The sequence below is a fragment of the Mauremys mutica genome, chromosome 14 (assembly GCF_020497125.1).
Source record: "Mauremys mutica isolate MM-2020 ecotype Southern chromosome 14, ASM2049712v1, whole genome shotgun sequence".
NCBI classification, from domain to species: Eukaryota; Metazoa; Chordata; order Testudines; family Geoemydidae; genus Mauremys; species Mauremys mutica.
In genome coordinates, this window is record NC_059085.1 from 26373919 (window position 1) to 26392763 (window position 18845).

Here is an 18845-nt window from a genome sequence, read left to right on the forward strand (position 1 = left end):
GTATATTACTATATTATATGTGAATGTGAAGAAAAGTTTAATCTTAAAATTATTTTACATTTAGAAGTATAGGAAGTTACTTCAACGGGTCACTTTTTTCTATTGATTGATTTTGCTTTAAAAAAAACTTGTTGCTATTTAATATCTTTGTCAAATATCTAACGTCTACTCTTTAAAACAGTCAAAAGTATTTCATTCAGTGAATTGTCATCTTAGTACCATATTTTGCATTTTATATGTAGTACAGTTAGTCAATTAACTGAGGCATTCTGCAAATACTTACGAACTAATGTATAAATGTTAACAATAGCTTTGCAAGTTAGTGCAACATGAAGTGACCACTGTGTATTTATAGAGTCTATACTTAAATATTGTAGGGAAAGGTGATTTTTTTTTTTTGTTTTTAACAGAGTCAGCTGCGAAATCATGAGAGAGAGCAACATAGTCTTCCAGATCTGCTCTCAACAGCAACATCTAACAAACTAATAGTTTCCAGTGAGGCAGATGAAAGAGAAGGTACTGTATATATTTTTACATAAGATACCAGTAAAGAGTAAAATGTATAGTGTTGCTACTGGTGTGTTGTATTATGTTTCTCAAAACTTCCATTTAGGCAGAAAACTGTTACTTACTCTCAGCCTAAATGTGTGTGGGGTTTTCAGAAGGCTTGGGAAAATTGCATGGTTTTGACATACCCAATCAGCATTTGACAAGCAGTGTCTTTAACCAGTGGAGATATTTTTATGTGTGTGCACTGGGATAGCTCAGATCACTTCTTTTTTAAAATATCAATTGCCGTGGACATAGTCCTTTATGGACTAATGTCCTTTGGGTTTTAAGAAATATTTTTAGAAAATTACATAGTGGATGTAGAAAAGATTATTTTTTTTAATAGACTTTCAAATAACTTAGAGTTGTGGAACATCAAATAAGCATACTCACATGGACACGCTCTTGAATGTCATACTTCAAAATTATTTTATTGTATCTTTATTATGCAAGCATCAATCATATCACTTAAGTACAGTAGGTAAAGATATTTCCCAGTTTACATGAGGGGGAATAAATAAATAAAGCATTCTGTTTCCTCTACCACTCTTTATTGGTCTTTTTTATCTAGTTTGTAAGTTCTTTGGAGCAGGAACGGTCTCCTGCAATGTGTGTATGTATGTGTGCACTTAGCACAATGGGACCCAGATCTCAGTTCGGGCCTCTAGGTGTGTTGTAATATGTATAACAACAAAGTGGCTAAGGGCCCAGTTCTGTCACCCTTACTCATGTTTTGTAAGGACAAAAGTAATCCCATTGAAATCAGTGGGACCATTCATGGAGTAATGAAGATACTGCTTAATGTGAGCAAGTATGGGCTGTTAGTAATTTGCCCAGAGCCATGTGGTAAGTGTCAGAATAGAGTTAGAACTATAGTTCCTGGCACCCAGTTCCATAATTATGCTACTAGATCATGCTGGCTCTTATTAAATGGCTCTGACATTAAATATACAAGTCAGAAAAATCAGTTTTTTACCTCACCAGCACTAAACAAAATTACCCGATAGTTACTTTTTTGTCCTCCTAGAAGCCAGCCGGGTTTTAGATATATATAATAATTCCAGGAGACTGAGCTTTTAGTGTTTTGTTACTTTCTTCAGGCCCAAGTTCAAGAAAATGCTAGATGAATTTTGTAGGGGGTTTTGTTTTGGTTGGTTGGTTGATTTTTTGATGTGGCATGGGCACGCAGGTAGAGCTCCTTAGTAGAAAAAAAAGCACTCTTCAAGCACACCCGGCATTTTTCAAAAGAAATAACATGAGAATTTTTGTAGAAGTGATGGAACATAAGTGTTGCTGGTTTTGCTTTTGTTATAAATGTTTGCACAGCTGAGATTATCACCATTGTCAATGCTTGCAATTGTTTAATCCAAGGTTTTTAAAAGTGACTAATGATTTTGGGTGCCTCAGTTTTTGGGTGCCCAACTTGAAACATGTGAAAGAGGCCTGATTTTCAGAAGGTGCTGAGCAGCTCCTCTAGAAAATCTGGCCCCATTTAAGGTGTTTCTGTTGAAGATCCAAAAACTGAGAAAACCAAAACTGCTAGTCATCTGTGAAAATCTTGCTCTTAAATTATTTTTTTTTCCAATTCTTGCAAATTAAGGACGTGATCTTGTAATTCCTCTGGTAGGGGAAACTCCTATTCAGGAAGCTGGGCCTGACTTAAATTTACTCTAAATGTTTTAATAATTTTTACTCATTTTTACCTTATGTAATATGTTATAGTCATTCATTTTAGATGGTTTTTTACCCCAAATTAAAGTTGGTAATATGATTTAAGTAAAAATGTTTTTCCTTTTAAACTTCCATTAAATTATATTTTGGAAATCTTAAATTATTTCAAAAACAATTTGCAATCAAATTATGGCACTACCGCAGTACAGAGGCCATCATGTCAAACAGATGTCATCCCTATAAAACTACCCAAAATAAAGAAATTTATGGCATAGCATCTGTTTATATGAGAGATTCTGAATTGGAACAGTTTCATTTTTTGTTTATGAAATAGTCAGTCCTAAACGTCTCTTTATTCATCATGTTATACAGTAAACTTAAAGGAAGCATTATAACACTGGATATGATTGGATTGTAAAGCCTAATAATGGACTATAGTAATAAGCTGCATTATAGGAGCACCTGTTCTTGCTGCTAGAATAAGGATTTGTCATTTCCCACATACACAGTGCACAAATCCCTTCCAAAAAAACCCACAAAATCATGGGGGAAGGAAAATAATTCCAAACTGGCAATTTAACTATAACTTAACTGCTTTTTGTTAAAGAATAAATCTAAACTGGTGACTAGTACGAGTAATTGCTCCCAAGTGTGAGCTGACTGGTGGTTAGCCACTTCTAACTATGCAATAGATTTCTTTGCAGTATCCTTTTATCTTGTTAGCTACTCTTTCTTTAAAGCCATCTAACTAATAAATATCTAATTCCTTACTAGAAAATAAATTCAGAACCAAATTAATTCCCACTAATGGAACCGAGCCTGCAGGCACTTTGTAGTAGAAAGTTCACTGAAGCGGGAGTGCAATAGCAGAAGCCATTCACAGTTTCTGCTCTGCTGGGTGGTCTGGACCTTATTGGTGTCTTGTGCTAGACTGAAATCATGTTAATCTCCAGAATACAAAAGATATGTATCCACCTGTTTGAACGAATGTGACAAAAGCGGTTAATACAAACTTAATAAGGCTGCCATGCTAACTTCATGGAAGGTTTTTTTTGTACAGTAATAAATGAATGCATTGTGGGAAAAGTCTGATGTACCTTGCTTTCATGAATATAAGGCTGAATCAAAGAATGTAGGGCCAGTATCATTCCATGTCACTTTATCTTGTAGAGATCTCAGAACATTGAGCAATTTTCCACCATGTGTTTCAGTTCATGGGTGGAGCAGAGTTAAGCATGTAGGGGTCACTTTTTGTTAAGTGTGCATATATGCAGTTATCTAATTTTTATGTCTATTAAGTGTATGTATTGCTGGCAGAATAAATCCTTGGTAGTATCAGCCTAGAGGTCCAGTTGCTGCCACTTGATTTTGCATGTTTAAACTCTGCTATTAGTCACTTTTGGAGTGGTTTTCACTTGGAGGATAAATCAGCTGTCTGCAAACCTCAAATTAATGTAAAGTATTTAAAAAAAATACTTTCACATCACTTATTTGTCCAACTATGAAACAAAATGAAATGAAATGTAGAGGAAGTGGTTTTTGAATGTCTAATTACAATAGGCTGTTCACTCAATAAATGTTTGCTCTAAAGAATCAAGAAGAACGAGTTTGTATATTTGCATATTATGACATTAAATTTGAAGTAAGACTTTCTTTAATTACATTTGGAAAATTATTGGTTTGCTACTTTATCTCTTTAAAAATGTTGCTTCCAGGTTAGCATTCATTTTGGATCCCCTTTTTTAAATTGATATCTGTTTATCTATCTATCACCTTCTACCTGAGATCTGGAATACTATTAATGTAGAACCCTTAGCAGACATTTAAACCCGTGTGTCGTCAATTCCTACTATCTGGAATAGAGCTAGTTGTAACAGTATCAGAGCTTTCAGCTCACAAATTAAAAGAATGTCTAAAAATTCTTAACAGTATTAGTAACCTCAGCACTTTTTATGTGGTCTGTCAAATTTCAGTTTTGGGAGTGATTATAATCAAATGCTGATCGGCACCTGGATCTTGGGAGACTTTAAATCTTAAAGTTTAATTCAGACTTACTTTATTCTTCTCTGATATTGTTTGTTATTGTTTGTCCTTTATCAGTTTTATCTTTCTGATTCCTGACCTCTCCTTTAGGTCAAGGCATTTGGGCTGGGTTTTAGTTCTGGCAAATTACAGAAGCAGTTCGGTCTTGTCCACGTGCTTTCTCTTGTACACAAGGTCTGGAACGCTGTTAACGTAGAACACTCAGCAGACATTTAAACCCCTATGTATGTCAGATTCTGTGACTCTGGCAGCACAAGTAGAACAGCAGTTTAGGACTCCTGTCTTATCCACTGCAGTCCTGGCTTTTAAAGCTGATTTTGGGGGCAGCAGTGAGCACATTCCCCACTAACACCTCCATTCTCTCCTTTCCTTTAGGGGGCCTGAAATTTCTGGGTATTTGCTCCCTGAATTAGACCAGCTGCTGAATATTTTCCTCCTTAAGACAGCAGATTAAATGGGGTGATGTTCCTTCTGCAAGGAAAAGAGATGCTCTAGGAATTATTTGGGGGAAGTTGTATGGTCCTGTGTTATATAGGAGGTCAGACTACATGATCACAGTGATCCCCTGTGACCTTAGAATCTATAAATCTGACTCTGTCAGGAGCCACAGAAAGGGATGCTTCCATGAATGCTCCCAACTCTTAACCCTGCCAGGGAAGGGGGGTCTCAGTCTGAGCTGTTTGTTTGTGCTCCTGCATCCACCCTCTATCCTACTCCCCTACCAGAGGAAACTCTGCTGGAGTCACCTCACAAAAACTGTTTCAACCTGTTCAGCTCTTGGGACTCAGCAAATTGGACTATCTTCACCACTCAAGAAATTATCAAGATAAGCCCCAAACTCTCCCTGACTCCCCTTCTTCTGCTACTCTTCACTGCCATTTCCCCTACTTCAGCTACTGGGAGTAATTCAAGAGATGATAAAGGAGGAAACATTGATCAGTTGTTGGTTTTTTTTCCAAACCAAATTGGCAAGAAGGCCATTGTACATGGACCTAAGTTGAGACATTGCGAAAATCACTCCATCTTTCCAGGAAGGAACTCCTATGCAGAACTAATCCCTATAACACATTTCAGAATACCTGAGCCTGACAGCTTGGCTATTGACTGGCAAATCTTAAACAAGACAGGATACTCCTAGTCTCACCACAAGCCTTTTATGTCTTAGCATTCACAAGGACAAAATTCTCCTGTTAAAATAGAAGGATCAAATGTAGGAAACCAGACCTTATAGTTTTTCTAGATTTCTTCCCTGAGTCTGACTTCCCATCATTGTTTAAAGCTGAAACACAAGATGCAATATCAAAAACAGGCTCATGTAGTGTCTTGTAAGTCGCCTGGTTCGTTATGGCAATGTGTATCCAAACCAACCGGGAAACCTTTCTTCCCTATCTGGACTCTGCTAACAATACTACAAGCCCTCATGACCCATCCGGTGAGGAGGAAGGCAGAGAGCTGCTTCCTGGTCACAATCATGTCAGCAAAGAAGAGTTTTTGAAATCTCTGTTCTTACAAAATTTGAAACTTATTGTGTCTTCAGCAAAGGACAAAGTGTTTCTTGAATCCCAGAATCATTCATTTCCAGGTCAAGTTTCCTTCATACTTCATAGGAAATCATCCTTTCTTAATTTGCCCAGTTCTCAACACCCGAGTATGGCATGTAGTAGATATGAGAACTACTGTTAAAATATATCTTAGTAAAAATGACCATTTCAGGAAAATGTCTATATTCTTATTCAATTGCAAAAAAAAAAAAAAACCAAAAAAACCCAAACAGTCCAGAATGGATGAGAGAGCACTCAATACAGGCTCTTAGGCAAAAAGAGCATCATCACTAAAGTGGAAATCTGTATGGCTGCCAGATCAGCATATGTTTATAAAGGTCTAAAAGGTTGACCTTTGCTCCTCTGTGGAAGCATCCTTCTGCAGGAAGGTGCTCCAAGAGATGGTCTCAAAATCGGTTATTATTTTTAGGGACAGGGGACATTCTCCCTTCTATCGTAGCTATTTCTCCCTCCTACTAACTTTTCCTTTCTGCTTGCCACATCACAAGTCTCAGATAGAGGAAATGTCAGGATCCAGAATGGAAAACTTGTTACCTGATGACTTTGGTTCAGGGATTCCTCTCTACCCCTCTCTGTCCCACTTGAAAAGTTTTCCAGTAATCTACACCCTGGTCGTTTCAAGGCCCATGTATGTATCTAACACAGTTAGGTATTTCTAAATGTAATCTACTAATAAGAACTTGGTATGAGGATGGAAGGGTTGTAACCAAGCTCCAGAACCTTGTTGATGAATCTGAACTAGCTTCCAGTTGCAAGAAGAAAAGCACAGCTTAAATGTCTTACATTGGCTGAGAGGTCAGTCCCAGAAAGGAAATACTTTGGTATTTCAGACTGAAAAAAGTTAATATTTTCCTCTGTTTACACTCATTTTTTAGTTCTTACAAAAATCTAGATTATCTCCTTAATGGTTTATATAATACCCTAAATCTGAAGATCCCAAACTCTTTTAAGATGATGATGGGGTGTGAGTGAGAGATAAAATGGCTCGCCTAGCAGATCTTTTTCAGGAAGCTTTTGATTTTGTTTCTTCTGTTGTTAATTGTTTCTTTTTTCTTAGTGCTTACCTTTTCCTTTGACTTGATTCTACAGTGGAAATGCTGAGCCCAGCAGTTTCTATAGCATCACTTTATAATATTACAAACCTGAGATTATGATCTGATTGCAGGAACCAGGGAAGGGGAGAGGCTGGATTGTGAGGGAGAATGTACTTCCTAAAATATGAATAGCTCTAATAAATAGCAGGGAGCATGCAGAAGAGCACTGGCAAACTAAATTTACATTTATTATGTATAATGTCCATTTCTAGTTTGCCTCAGTGTTGAAATATCACTTCAAAATGTTGATAATTCATGTTTCATAATTCTATTCAATGCTGAAACTATCATCTTAGAACTTCCTATAGTAGAAAAAAAAACATATTTCTAAAACAATTAAATCTATTGTGTACAGGGAATAAGCCTTCAGTCCAGAAACTCTATAGATGTGATGTGTGTGACTACACAAGCACAACATATGTTGGGGTACGAAATCACAGACGGATTCATAACTCTGATAAGCCATACAGGTGAGTGTCTTAATTGTTGTTCACTAATGCTGGGCTTTTGAACCGTTTAACTTAAAAGTTTAAATTGCTCGTGTTTATTTTAATGACAGTTTGTTTTTAAGGGTATCATTGTAGAAAGCATTTAATATGAGTTTCAACGTTTTACTAAAAGGCAAATTAAACGAATCCATTCAAAAATGGAGGGAGCTGCTGGCTCATTCAAACTATATAGTTAGGATCCAATAAGCTTCATGGTGCTACAGTATGTATCTTCAGTTGTGCTTATCAGCTGTGTTTTCTGAATTTGAAACAATGAAATGTGACACTTTGGAGGGGGAAATAATGAAAATGTTACCATATTTTACATTAGATACTTCATTAAAGTCTTCAATTGAAGTGTGGCTGATTTCTGGATTTCCTGTGCAGTTGAGTTCATTTTGGATTCATTCCACTGCAGAGGGTTACGCCCAGTCATTTTTAAAACTTTAAAGCTTTGTTTTAAACTGCTAAGACACAAATAACAAGGTTCAAATACCTCAGTGGAGTGGGGAGAGGGCAACCATGATTAAGGCTACATTTTAGTCATGGCTATTTTTAGTAAAAGTCACTGACCAGGTCACAGGCAGTAAACAAAAATGCATGGCCCGGGACCCACGCTCGTGCTGCGGGGTTGGCGGGGCTGGCAGGCTCCCTACCTGGTTCCACACTTCCCCCCCCTGCAGCAGCAGAGTTTGGGTGTGGGAGGGAGCAGGGGGTTTGGCCACAGGATGGGGTGAGGTGGGCTCTGGGTGGCGCTTAGCTGGGGGGCTCCCAGGTTCCCGGTCAATGGGAGCTGCAAAGTCAGCACTCTGGGAGGAGGGAGCGTGCAGAGCTGCCTGGCCATGCTTCCACATAGCAGCTGAGCGAGGAGGATGTCACCACCTCTGGGAGCCCCCCAGGTAAGCGCTGTCCAAAGCCCGCCTCACCCTGTCCTGTGTCCCAACCCCCTGCCCCGTGCCCACACCCAAACTCTGCTGCTGCTGGTGGGGGGCGGGGGGCAGTGGCCCAAGACTGCCCCAGCAGCGGCCGGTGCATCTGGCCTGAGCTGCCCCTGAGCCAGATGCACCGGCCGCTGCAGAAGTCACAGAAAGAAACGGAATCTGTGACTTCTGTGACATGCCTACAGCCTTAACCATGATGTATTGGGCACTGCATGATATTGCAAAATTCTGCCCTGTACTTTGCCCCTACACCACTCCATTTTCCCATAGGTTTTCAATAGGTTCATTGTTACCAATCTTAGATAAGAGACATTTTAATAATTTCCTCATAGGTCTATATAGAAGCTTCTATAATTTGTGTTAGTAGTGTGTACTACTCTTGCCTTTTGCTTTTTTTTTTTAAAATAGTTCCTTTTCTATTGCAATTTTCCATTGTTTGTTGTATAGATTCAAACAAATGTAATTCATACTTACTCAGTGTGGCACTTTACCCCTCTATAGTGGCTGGAAAGCAGAAGTTAGAGTCTGTACAGGCTTTGAGCCAGTACACTTGGCCTTTAGGTCATGTAGCAGAAGCTCTAGGTTTCAGATATTGAGGTCTCAGGTTCAAATCCCACTGTCTGTGACTCAGCCAGCTGCGTTGTGTTATACAGAAAGAAACCATAATTTGTTTGTGACAGTGCTTCAGTATTGGTATTCTAGAATGTTTTTCCAAAAGTATACTTACAGGCAGCTAGAAGATGTTTTGTCACAAAGCCAAATGTGGGATGTCATAGTGTCTTCACAGAGATCTGGTAAAACTTGGAGATTTGCTTTAGAATCAAAGACTTATAAGAAGAGCCTTTTTATTGGGGAGGGGGGTGTCCCTCCTTTAGATTCCCAAGAGTTCTTCATTCAAACTTGACAGTGAAGAGGAAAACCAGGGTTCCAGCAGGAAAGAAAGGAACAAACCAGAAAATATCAGCTACAATCAGAGATGGCTGGTTCTTGAAATAAGTACTGAGGTGGAAGGTACCAGAATTCCTCCTTTCCTGTCCTCACCCACTTCCTACCCTCCCCATGCAAACTCTCATGTCAAACTACTCCAGAATAACTTCCCCACCTTTCTGCTAACATCCCCCACCAGGATCAGGAACACTTCCTATCCATCCTTTAGCTCAATCTCTTTACTTCCTAACAACCTCTGTACACCTAAGTCACCTTTCCCCTCATTTGAGGATACTCTCCTCAGACTTAGAAACCCACCTCCTTCCTCCATCAGACCTAGAAAAACACTTCCTAAAACCACTAAATCTCCTCCCCACTCTTCCTTATCACCCCCACAGTGTTCCCCAGCTCAACCTCCCACCCTTTCCTGCCTCAGAATCTTCCTTCCCCCCATTGTTGCTTGGCCTGAAGCAGGAAGAGCAGAGGCTGCGGAGAGCCCCATATCCCATGTCTGTCTGAATTAATCCCACAGAAGCCTGTATTATTGCTCGTTCTGCTTCCTGAAACCCATAGTTAGGACACTTTGTAGCAGGTTTTACAGCAATCTGTAATATGCAGCCATATTATAGCTACTATATAGCTATTATAGCTCCACCAGCTTCTGATAATCAGCCATACGTGACTAACATTATTCATATTTCATCTGATAACCTTTGAAATTTATTTTGACACCTCAGTATGAAGCTTTCAAATAACACAGAGATAGGACTAATCTCAATCGGATAGACCAGGGGTTCTCAAACCTTTCCACAGTATGGATCACACCATGGTAGATAATGGACACCTGCCCAGCCATTCACAATCCCATAATATTCCCATGACAGCTACAATGATTGCTTACATGGAAATGTCATATTAAAGTGGGGTTTTTAACTGTTTTTAATGCAATATAGAAACTAGAAACAAGAAGAACCAGCACACTGAGATCAGTCAGTTCTCATCAGATCCTACCAAATGCTCTCTGAACCACAGTTTGAGATCCTCAGTGCTAGACTAAGAACAGAACATCTCACATCATCCTGTGAGAAGGGCTGGTGGGGAGGTTTACATCGTAAAAATAATTATACACCTACAACTAGATAATCAAATGTTGTGTCCCTAAAAATGGCTGTTTAGCCTCCAGTTTTTTTCCTGTTTACCCATAAGTATTTTGTTATTCCAGGGAGTCAGTTCTATGCACATCATTGCAAGATACTTCAGCACCTCTTAAAAGTGAGAAACGATTGGGCAAAGCTATATATAAGCGTTAGCCAAAAGGAGATTATTTAAACTAGGCATTGAATTTGGAATATCTAGAGTCTCTAGAATGATGAGCACAACCCTGAGGAGTTTAAGCCTCTGCTCTTAAGCCTCAAATGGTGGGTTAATAAATTGAGTGTCATGAAGTTTGCTCTGTAGAAATCTTGAAGATAAGAAACTGAAAACCTTAAAAGCTGAAATCTTGTCTGCTCATGTTAAAAATTCCATGGCACTTTTCACTTGTCCACGTTTTTGTCCAAAATGTCTTCCCTCCATTGTTCTGCCATGTGTTTTGTACTGCTGCCAACTCAAGAGTTGGCTGCACTTTGATGTACGTGTACTCTTGTACTTCGAGATGAAGGGTGCAACAGAAGTTGGAGTGTGTGTTCCAAAATAACTTTTATGGATAACTGTCACCCTGATTAGGAAACAATAAAGGATTAAAATTCACAACAATAAAATTAAAGGGAACAGGGAATTTCTTGTTACTTGACACTGGTGATATGGGCAGGGTGAACTGATTTAAATCACTAAATGGAAATCCTCAATTTAAATCATTGATCTTAATAACTTTTCCATTTGTACTTCATTTATTTTCTAAAAAAGGTGCATGTTTATTGGTTGATATAACCATTAAAACATGTAGATTTACAACTAAATAGTGCCTTTACAGTAGATTGGGTACATCTTTTAGCTACCAAGGAGAGTACACTATAACTATATTCATTTATTTAAGCAATTATATAGCTTAATATTTTAGATGCTTATTTATTGTACATTTTTAGTATGTTAGAAAATGGTGAATGAAATTCTTATTTACTAGACAATTAACTTTTTGCTCATAATTAGTGTCAAGCTGCATTAGGATGGTAATTGGAATTTAAACACACAAAACAGCATAAAATCTATTTTTATTAACAAACAAACATTTTGGATACAAAATTTCTTATCAAAATGTGTTTCACATTTACAATTAAATGATTTACTAAAGGAACAGAGGGATTAACTGTAGTCAATGAATTAAAACTGATTATTTCATGTCAGCCTGGGAAAATTTTCACTTATGCCTACATTGAAAGTGACTTGAGCTTAAATTTCTGTTCACCAAAGTCTCTTGAAAATGAGACAACAGCCTCCTAAGTTACTTAGGTTGTTCTTCACACTGTTAAAACTACTAGATCTCATCCTCTCTCTCCTTGTTCTTTTCATTGACTTGAAGAGAAGGACAAGTTTTCCCTCTTTTTCAACTCCCAGTCCATTTTGCAGCTTTGAATGAATTAGTCCAAATGAAGAAAACATTTGTTGCCTGCAGAAGAAGCTACTACAGTGAAAAGCTGGTTTAGTACTTCACCAAACTCTGATCCCAGGTGCTTAAAGTAGTGACTCCCACCAGTTCAGTGGTGTGACTATCTTTAAATCATCATCAACAAACATGTACTGTATGAATGGTTCACCTCTGTCTTTGACATTTATTTTGTTTGGCATAATTGATGGGTGATGATGAGATACCTATGTCATGTCAGCAGTATCTTCTTGAGCGATTATGCGTCTACCTTGGTACTTCGAGTTGAGAATATTGTAGAGAAAACTAAATGGAGTAAGTGCTTCAGCCATCTGCTTCTTTACTGCCTGCAATTTAACTTTGTTGTTGGATATTTCTTTCTTCAACGTCTCTTGAAGTTCTTTCCAAATTCCAACAGCAGCAGTTTGTCCAAGGCTACAGAAATACACCTCTACCCCAATATAACACTGTCCTCGGGAGCCAAAAAATCTTACCGCGTTATAGGTGAAACTGCGTTATATCAAACTTGCTTTGATCTGCCAGAGTGCGCAGCCCTGCCCCTCCCGGAGCACTGCTTTACCGCGTTATATCCGAATTTGTGTGATATCAGGTCACGTTATATCAGGGTAAAGGTGTAGGTTTCAGTGTATTCAGTATATCTTCTAGATTTCTCTTTAGTCCAATTTCAAATATGTTGGCTGTGATAGTTCCATCTATTTAGTCATGATTTTTCTTCACAAATTGTCATCAGAAAAGGTCAGATCTTAATAAATAGTTCAAAACAGTCAGCCACTGAATTTCATTGTACGTATTGGCAAAGAATTAGCTTGGATCCTCCTGCTCTTTTCAGTAAACCTGAAGCAAAGGGGTTGTTATGGAAGTGTTTTGCAATTTCAGCATTTTCCTTTATTCCTGGAATTGTATTTAAGTATTTGGTTAAAAGATGCATCATATAATCACTGTGCCCATGTGTTATAAATTCAGGTTCTCTTCATTATCTTCTTCTAGATTTCTTCTCATCTGTGCTACATTTGCAACATTGTGACAAAGCTATGCACTTGACACTTGAAGTTTTGTTCAAAGTTTGTTATAACTTTTACTGCTCCTACTTAAAGTATTCTAATGTATGGGCATTTCCTAATATAGCAGTTGTTTCTGTAAGATAGACAAATGCCATCATCTGTTGTCACACAAGCACATATTCCTAGATAATTGTATATGTTGCTTCACCCATCTATACTCATAGTAACGAATTTCCTGTCAATGTTTTTTACACATTGTTCAATTTCCTTCTGAGACACTGCATCCAGCAGTGTTTGATCCAGTAGGTGAAATATAGCCTCATCATAATGGTTGAACCATGTCAATGAAATATTTGTTCTGAACAAGATGAAAAGGAGAACTTGTTGCAGAAATGAACCAAGCAATCTTTTCATCTATGGAGCCTTGCTGGAATTTGTTGGTCCTGGTTATGAACTCGTCCATTGTTTTACTGCATGACTAAGTTTTGATTTCTTTTGGATTTTTTGTACAAGTAATTTACTGGCTGTCGTATGTTTAGTTGAAACACTGCTGGTGGTAACAGCAGATGAATCTGAAGTTATAGACATTACAAATGATGAATCTTAATAACCCCTTATTTCTGAGATGTACCGTGAAAAAAATGATAGTCACTCACTGAGTGCTACTCAGTGCACTGATTTAAAACAAATAGATTGTAAATTAAAGATTACTCCTACAGCAGCTGTGTGTACCACTGTTTAAAATTATATAATTTATTCTCAGCCTAGTTATGTAGGGATAATAATTAATAAATCATAAGGATTATCTCAATCTATTTAAACCCTTATCTCTAGTAACCTACCAAACAGCTAGGGGGAAGAAAAATTGTAAATGTTAAAATTCATATGTGCCTAATAAACTTTACTTTTAAAACAGGAAATCTTCACCTAGGATCATATTGAGCAATAAAAAGTAATTTCAGAAGTCCAGAAGTAACAGTAAAAATGTAATAAATAGTCCCACACAGGGCCGCCCAGAGGGGGGGGCAAAGGGGGCAATTTGCCCCGGGCCCCGGGCTCCGCAGGGGCCCCCAAGAGAAGAGTGGAGGCTCCCGCCTCCGCCCCTCTCCTGGAGCCTCAGCGCATCAAGCGCCGAGTCTCCGGCCGAGCCCCTGAGCCCCGCCCCGATCCGAGCCGCGTGGTGAGGGGGCGGGGCTGGGAGCTCCAACGGGGCCTGAGCCCCGCCCCGCTCAGAGCGGCGTGGGGAGGGGGCGGGGCTGCGAGCTCCAGGCTGAGTTCCCAGCCCCGCCCCCTCACCACACGGCTCTGAGCGGGACGGAGCTTTGGCCCCGCCGGAGACACGCTCGGGTAAGAGGCTGGGAGGGAAGCAGGACCCGCCGCTGCCGCAGCGCAGCCCGGTCTTCGGCGGCGGGGGGCCCTTCTGTTCCGGGACCCGCCGCCGAAGTGCCCCGAAGGCCCGCGGCGGGGACCCCCCCCCCCCGCTGCCGAATTACCGCCGAAGAACGGGCTGCGCTTCGGCGGCGGGTCCCACTTCGGCGGTAATTCGGCGGCGGGGGGCTCCCGCCGCGGGTCTTCGGGGCACTTTGGCGGCAGGTCCCGGAATGGAAGGGCCCCCCGCCGCCGAAGACCCCGGGCCCCCGGAATCCTCTGGGCGGCCCTGGTCCCACAAACTAACATACCAAATATATTTTGAATATAAACATTTTGAAATTGATAAGTAATCTGCCCAAAACACAAATTTGTGACAATCTAAGATATAATTTATTAGCATAGTAAAACATGGTAGGTAGATCATAAGAATGGTGCAAAAATAAGTTTACTAACCAGCTGACCCAGATTGTTGATACATGTCCATATCATCTTCAAAGTCATTGTTTTCTGAGAAGTATTTTTCATAATGTTTCATTCTGACAACCAGGCCCTTCACCTCTTTGTTGCACTGTTTACATTTGGCATATTTGTTTTTTACCCAGAGGTACAGGAATTTCTTCAAAAATATTCCCAAATAGGGTCTTTTTTTTTTTTTTTTAAATGATGTGCAGCCATGGAAGTTTTTTCTCCAGTTTCCAGGTCTTGAAATCAACAGTAGAGGCTGCACCCTGAAGTATGTTGTCCCTTCTTCTCACAGTGTTCTTGCTTTGACAACAGAGTTGCTTCTTTCTGGTTGCATGCTCTGTGCCTCTTCCCTGAGAGGATCAAGCCTTTAATACAGTAGATGGCCTATTGTGCCATAATTTACAAAGCTTGACTTCAAAAGTCAGATTTTTTCCCCTGATTCTTTTTTTAAATAGAAAAGCAGCCTTTGACTCAAAGTTTTTGATAGAAGCTTATGGATTCAGCATATTTAATTTTGTATTTAAATGTTTTAAGAGATTATAATAAGTTTAGGTCTTAACATATCTTGTATTAAATTAAGATTTCATTGTAAACAATATTTTTTTTAAAAAATTATAATTTAAATTAAAATCAATCCAGTTTAAATAAAAGTCTGATTTTTTTATTTAAAAAAAATCAATTTTTATCCACCCTGCTTATGGTTTATGAAGAAGAACCTACTGAAGTCTCCTTTGAGCAGAAATTTGGCCTTGACATAGATTTGTAAGGTGGGGTATGTGAGAAATAGTGATTAGCGTTCTGAGGAGACAAGGAAAGCTCCTGGGGAAAGGCAGAATGAATAAATGTATAGGTAAATATTGCAGTCCTTGTGATTAAATCTATTGTTTCATAGGATATCAGCTTTAGCGAGGACAAACTTGTGAGAGCCTCTTTGACCTGCTTGCTTTTGTGAAGGTGAATATTTCTGGAGAAACTTAAATGCCAGATATGCAGTGATTTAAGATCTAACTTATTCCCCTATACTGATTTAGTTTCTATATACTAAGTGGTATTCTATGCACATTGAGTTTATTTTGAATGTGTTCTCCCTTTCATTTTAAACCATTTTGTCCAAGTGGTTTTGGGTGTTTGTGTTGTTTCAAGCAGCCTGTTGTCAAAAGCAGAGAGAACACACAAAATATCCAGGGTCTGTTTTGTCCTATCAGCATACTGAATCAGTCTTTAAGCTAGCTAAGTTACTGGTGGTGGATACAGATTTCTGATTTTTTTCTTTGGCAGGGTTGTCTGTTAAGGGACAAATTAAAGACCATTGTCTCTGTGACAGGATCTCCCCGGGGTGCAGCCTGGGACTGTGGGACTGCTGTGCCCCCTTAACTCTCTCTAGCCTGGACTGTCTCTCATAATGCCTTGCTAGTGACCAGCAGCAAACTCCTCCAGGTGCTGTTATCACTCAGCACAACTGCATGTGGAACTCCACACCCAGCTAGATTGCACAGATACTCCCAGAGCCACTCATGAATCACACAGGGAAAGGCACCAGAGTCAAATGCCCCCAGCTCTCAGCACTGTACCTCAGGAATATACCATCGTGCACTGCTCAAGATGGGCGGTGCAGATTTATTAATTCAGCAATGGAAAGTGGTTATACACCAGCCTTTGCAAAACCTGAGATTTGCCACACACTTCATACAAACTCACTGGTAAAGACAAACAGTTAAATTAATTTATTGACTATAAAAAAGATAGATATTAAGTGATAGGCAAAAATTCAGAGTTAGTTACCAAAAGAAAAGAAAATATAAGCATGAGTATAAACTCTCAACCCTGTTAGACTGGGCAACATCTATCTTAAGCAGTTTCTCACCCCCACTAGATATTGCAGTCCTTAATATACAAGTTTGTTCCTCCTTCTGTTGGAGTGTTGTATGCTTCTCAGTGTTTTAGTGTATATCTTCACTACCAATGTTAAAGCGCTGCTGCGGAGTTGCAGCACCAGCGCTGCGAGAAAAAAAGAAAAAAGACCACCACCACAAAGGGAGTAGCTACCAGCACTGGTGCACGCTCTACCCTGCCACTTTACAGCGCTGAAACTTGCATCACTTCAGAGGGGTTTTTTTCATACCTCTGAGGGCTTGGCTACACTTGCAAGTTGCAGCGCTGGTAGAGGCTTTCCAGCGCTGCAATTAGTAACCGTCCACACCTGCAAGGCACATCCAGCGCTGCAACTCCCTGGCTGCAGCGCTGGCTGTACACCTGGCCAGGTTGGGGTGTAGCGATTGCAGCGCTGGTGATCCAGCGCTGCTCATCAAGTGTGGACACACACCAGCGCTTTTATTGGCCTCCAGGGAATAAGGAGATATCCCAGAAAGCTTTTAACTAAATTACTCTCTTTGTTTTGTTATGCAGCCTCTCTTTGTTTTGTTGTGAACTCCGATCGGAGCTCCGTTGAACTGCTTATCTAAAAAACAAACACTGATCACAGCAAACAGGAGCTATCTGTACCTGGCTGTGAACGATCAAATGAGAGGCAGGGAGTGAATGTTTGCTTGACTGTTTGCAATTAAGACCAAGGGTTCGCGAACATTTTGTGATTTTTCAATCCAGGAAGTTAAACTGTTGGCTCCAAAAATCCACTCTCTCTCTCTTCCCCGCTCCCTGTCACAGTACACCACAGGGAGTGAGTGAAACAGCGGGGAGTCCGTGTTGGAGGCAGGCTGTTTGCAATTAAGAGTTAAGACTAAGGGCTCGTGAACATTTTGTGATTTTTCAATCCAGGAAACTAACACACAGTGTTGGCTCCAAAAATCCACTCTATCTTCCCTGCTCCCTGTCACAGTACACCACCCTCCACCCCCCTCTTTTGAAAAGCACGTTGTTGCCACTTGAATGCTGGGATAGCTGCCCATAATGCAGCACTCCCAACAGCGCTGCAAATGTTGCAAATGTGGCCACACACCAGCGCTGGTAGCTGTGAGTGTGGCCACACACCAGCGCTGCTCCTACACAGCTGGATGACCAGCGCTGCAAACTACCAGCGCTGCAAACCGTAAGTGTAGCCAAGCCCTGAGTGAGAACGTTTCAGTGCTGTAAAGTGGCAGTGTAGACAAGGCCTTAGGGCATGTCCACACTTGCCATTTAAAGCAGAAAAAGTCCCTTTTTTGTGCAAAAACCATGGGAGCGTCTACACTTCCCAATGACTTTTTGTTTTCTTGGCAAGTGTTCACTTATTTGGCCAGGTGACAATGCCTGCTTTATGGAGCAAATGATCCCCTGCTTGGAGCAATGCTGAGCTACTGGAGCTTATCAGTGTTTGCAAGAGAGGAGGCTGTGCCCTGCGATCGAGAGCGCGCGCTCTCTCACACACACACACACACCATCATTGGAAGTGCTGCTAATGTAAACACTCTGACACCTGAGGAATTGAGTACACAAACCAGCGCTTTACTTTCACCGGACTGGTGAAATTTACAGTGCAAAAACTCTGGAAGTGTAGACATACCCTTAGTTGCTTGCAGCATAGGTGGGGGCAGGAGAAAAGGCCATGCCTGGGCCCCCTGTGTTCAGTTTTATACCCTCATTCCATGTGCTTGTAGAACACAAGTCCAGGTATGCCTGAGGGGCATTGCTGAGTCTTCAGGCAAAGTTGAGCAATCCCCTTGGTGTGGCCTTATGCAGGTGAGTCATTGAATTGTAGCTCCCTTGCTGGACAATGGCTGTTGATGGATTGTTTCACACCCCGCCCGGACGTTGGGTTACTTTCCTTACTGTTGCCTCTGGGGAGCTAATATCTGGCTGATTCCCCAATTTACAGCATGTTTTAGAGACAACTATACAACAAAATTCTCATAACATCACATGCATTTACTGATATACATATATGGATAGAGAAATGACTTTCAGCAGATCGTAACCTTTCCCCTGATACCTTACAAGGCATGCTTTATATGTAATATCACAGTTATATACTGATGAGGAATATGGGGGGGTTACAGGGTGCTCCCCCAAGGTACAGAATGTCACACTCTCGTGGCAAGATTTAAATTGCTTCTGCCTCTTGAGCGTTGAAAGGTGGCCACTCAAAGCTCTTTACATTATATTTTTGTAAAAGTGCTACATATTGTATGTAACTGC

General features: G+C 40.2%; 1 protein-coding gene across 4 annotated transcripts in view; it reads left to right on the forward strand.

Annotated features, from left to right (window-relative positions):
* Positions 1 to 18845, forward strand: part of ZNF507 (zinc finger protein 507) — a 40662-nt gene that overhangs the window by 9752 nt on the left and 12065 nt on the right. For 3 of the 4 annotated variants that reach the window (XM_044987717.1, XM_044987718.1, XM_044987719.1), the window contains exons 3-4: positions 411 to 516; positions 7275 to 7389. In XM_044987717.1, coding sequence (XP_044843652.1) covers positions 411 to 516; positions 7275 to 7389 — 221 coding nt within the window. Of the gene's footprint in view, positions 1 to 410; positions 517 to 7274; positions 7390 to 15606; positions 15669 to 18845 lie in introns of all 4 variants that reach the window. The other variant, XR_006573583.1, reaches the window with a different exon arrangement.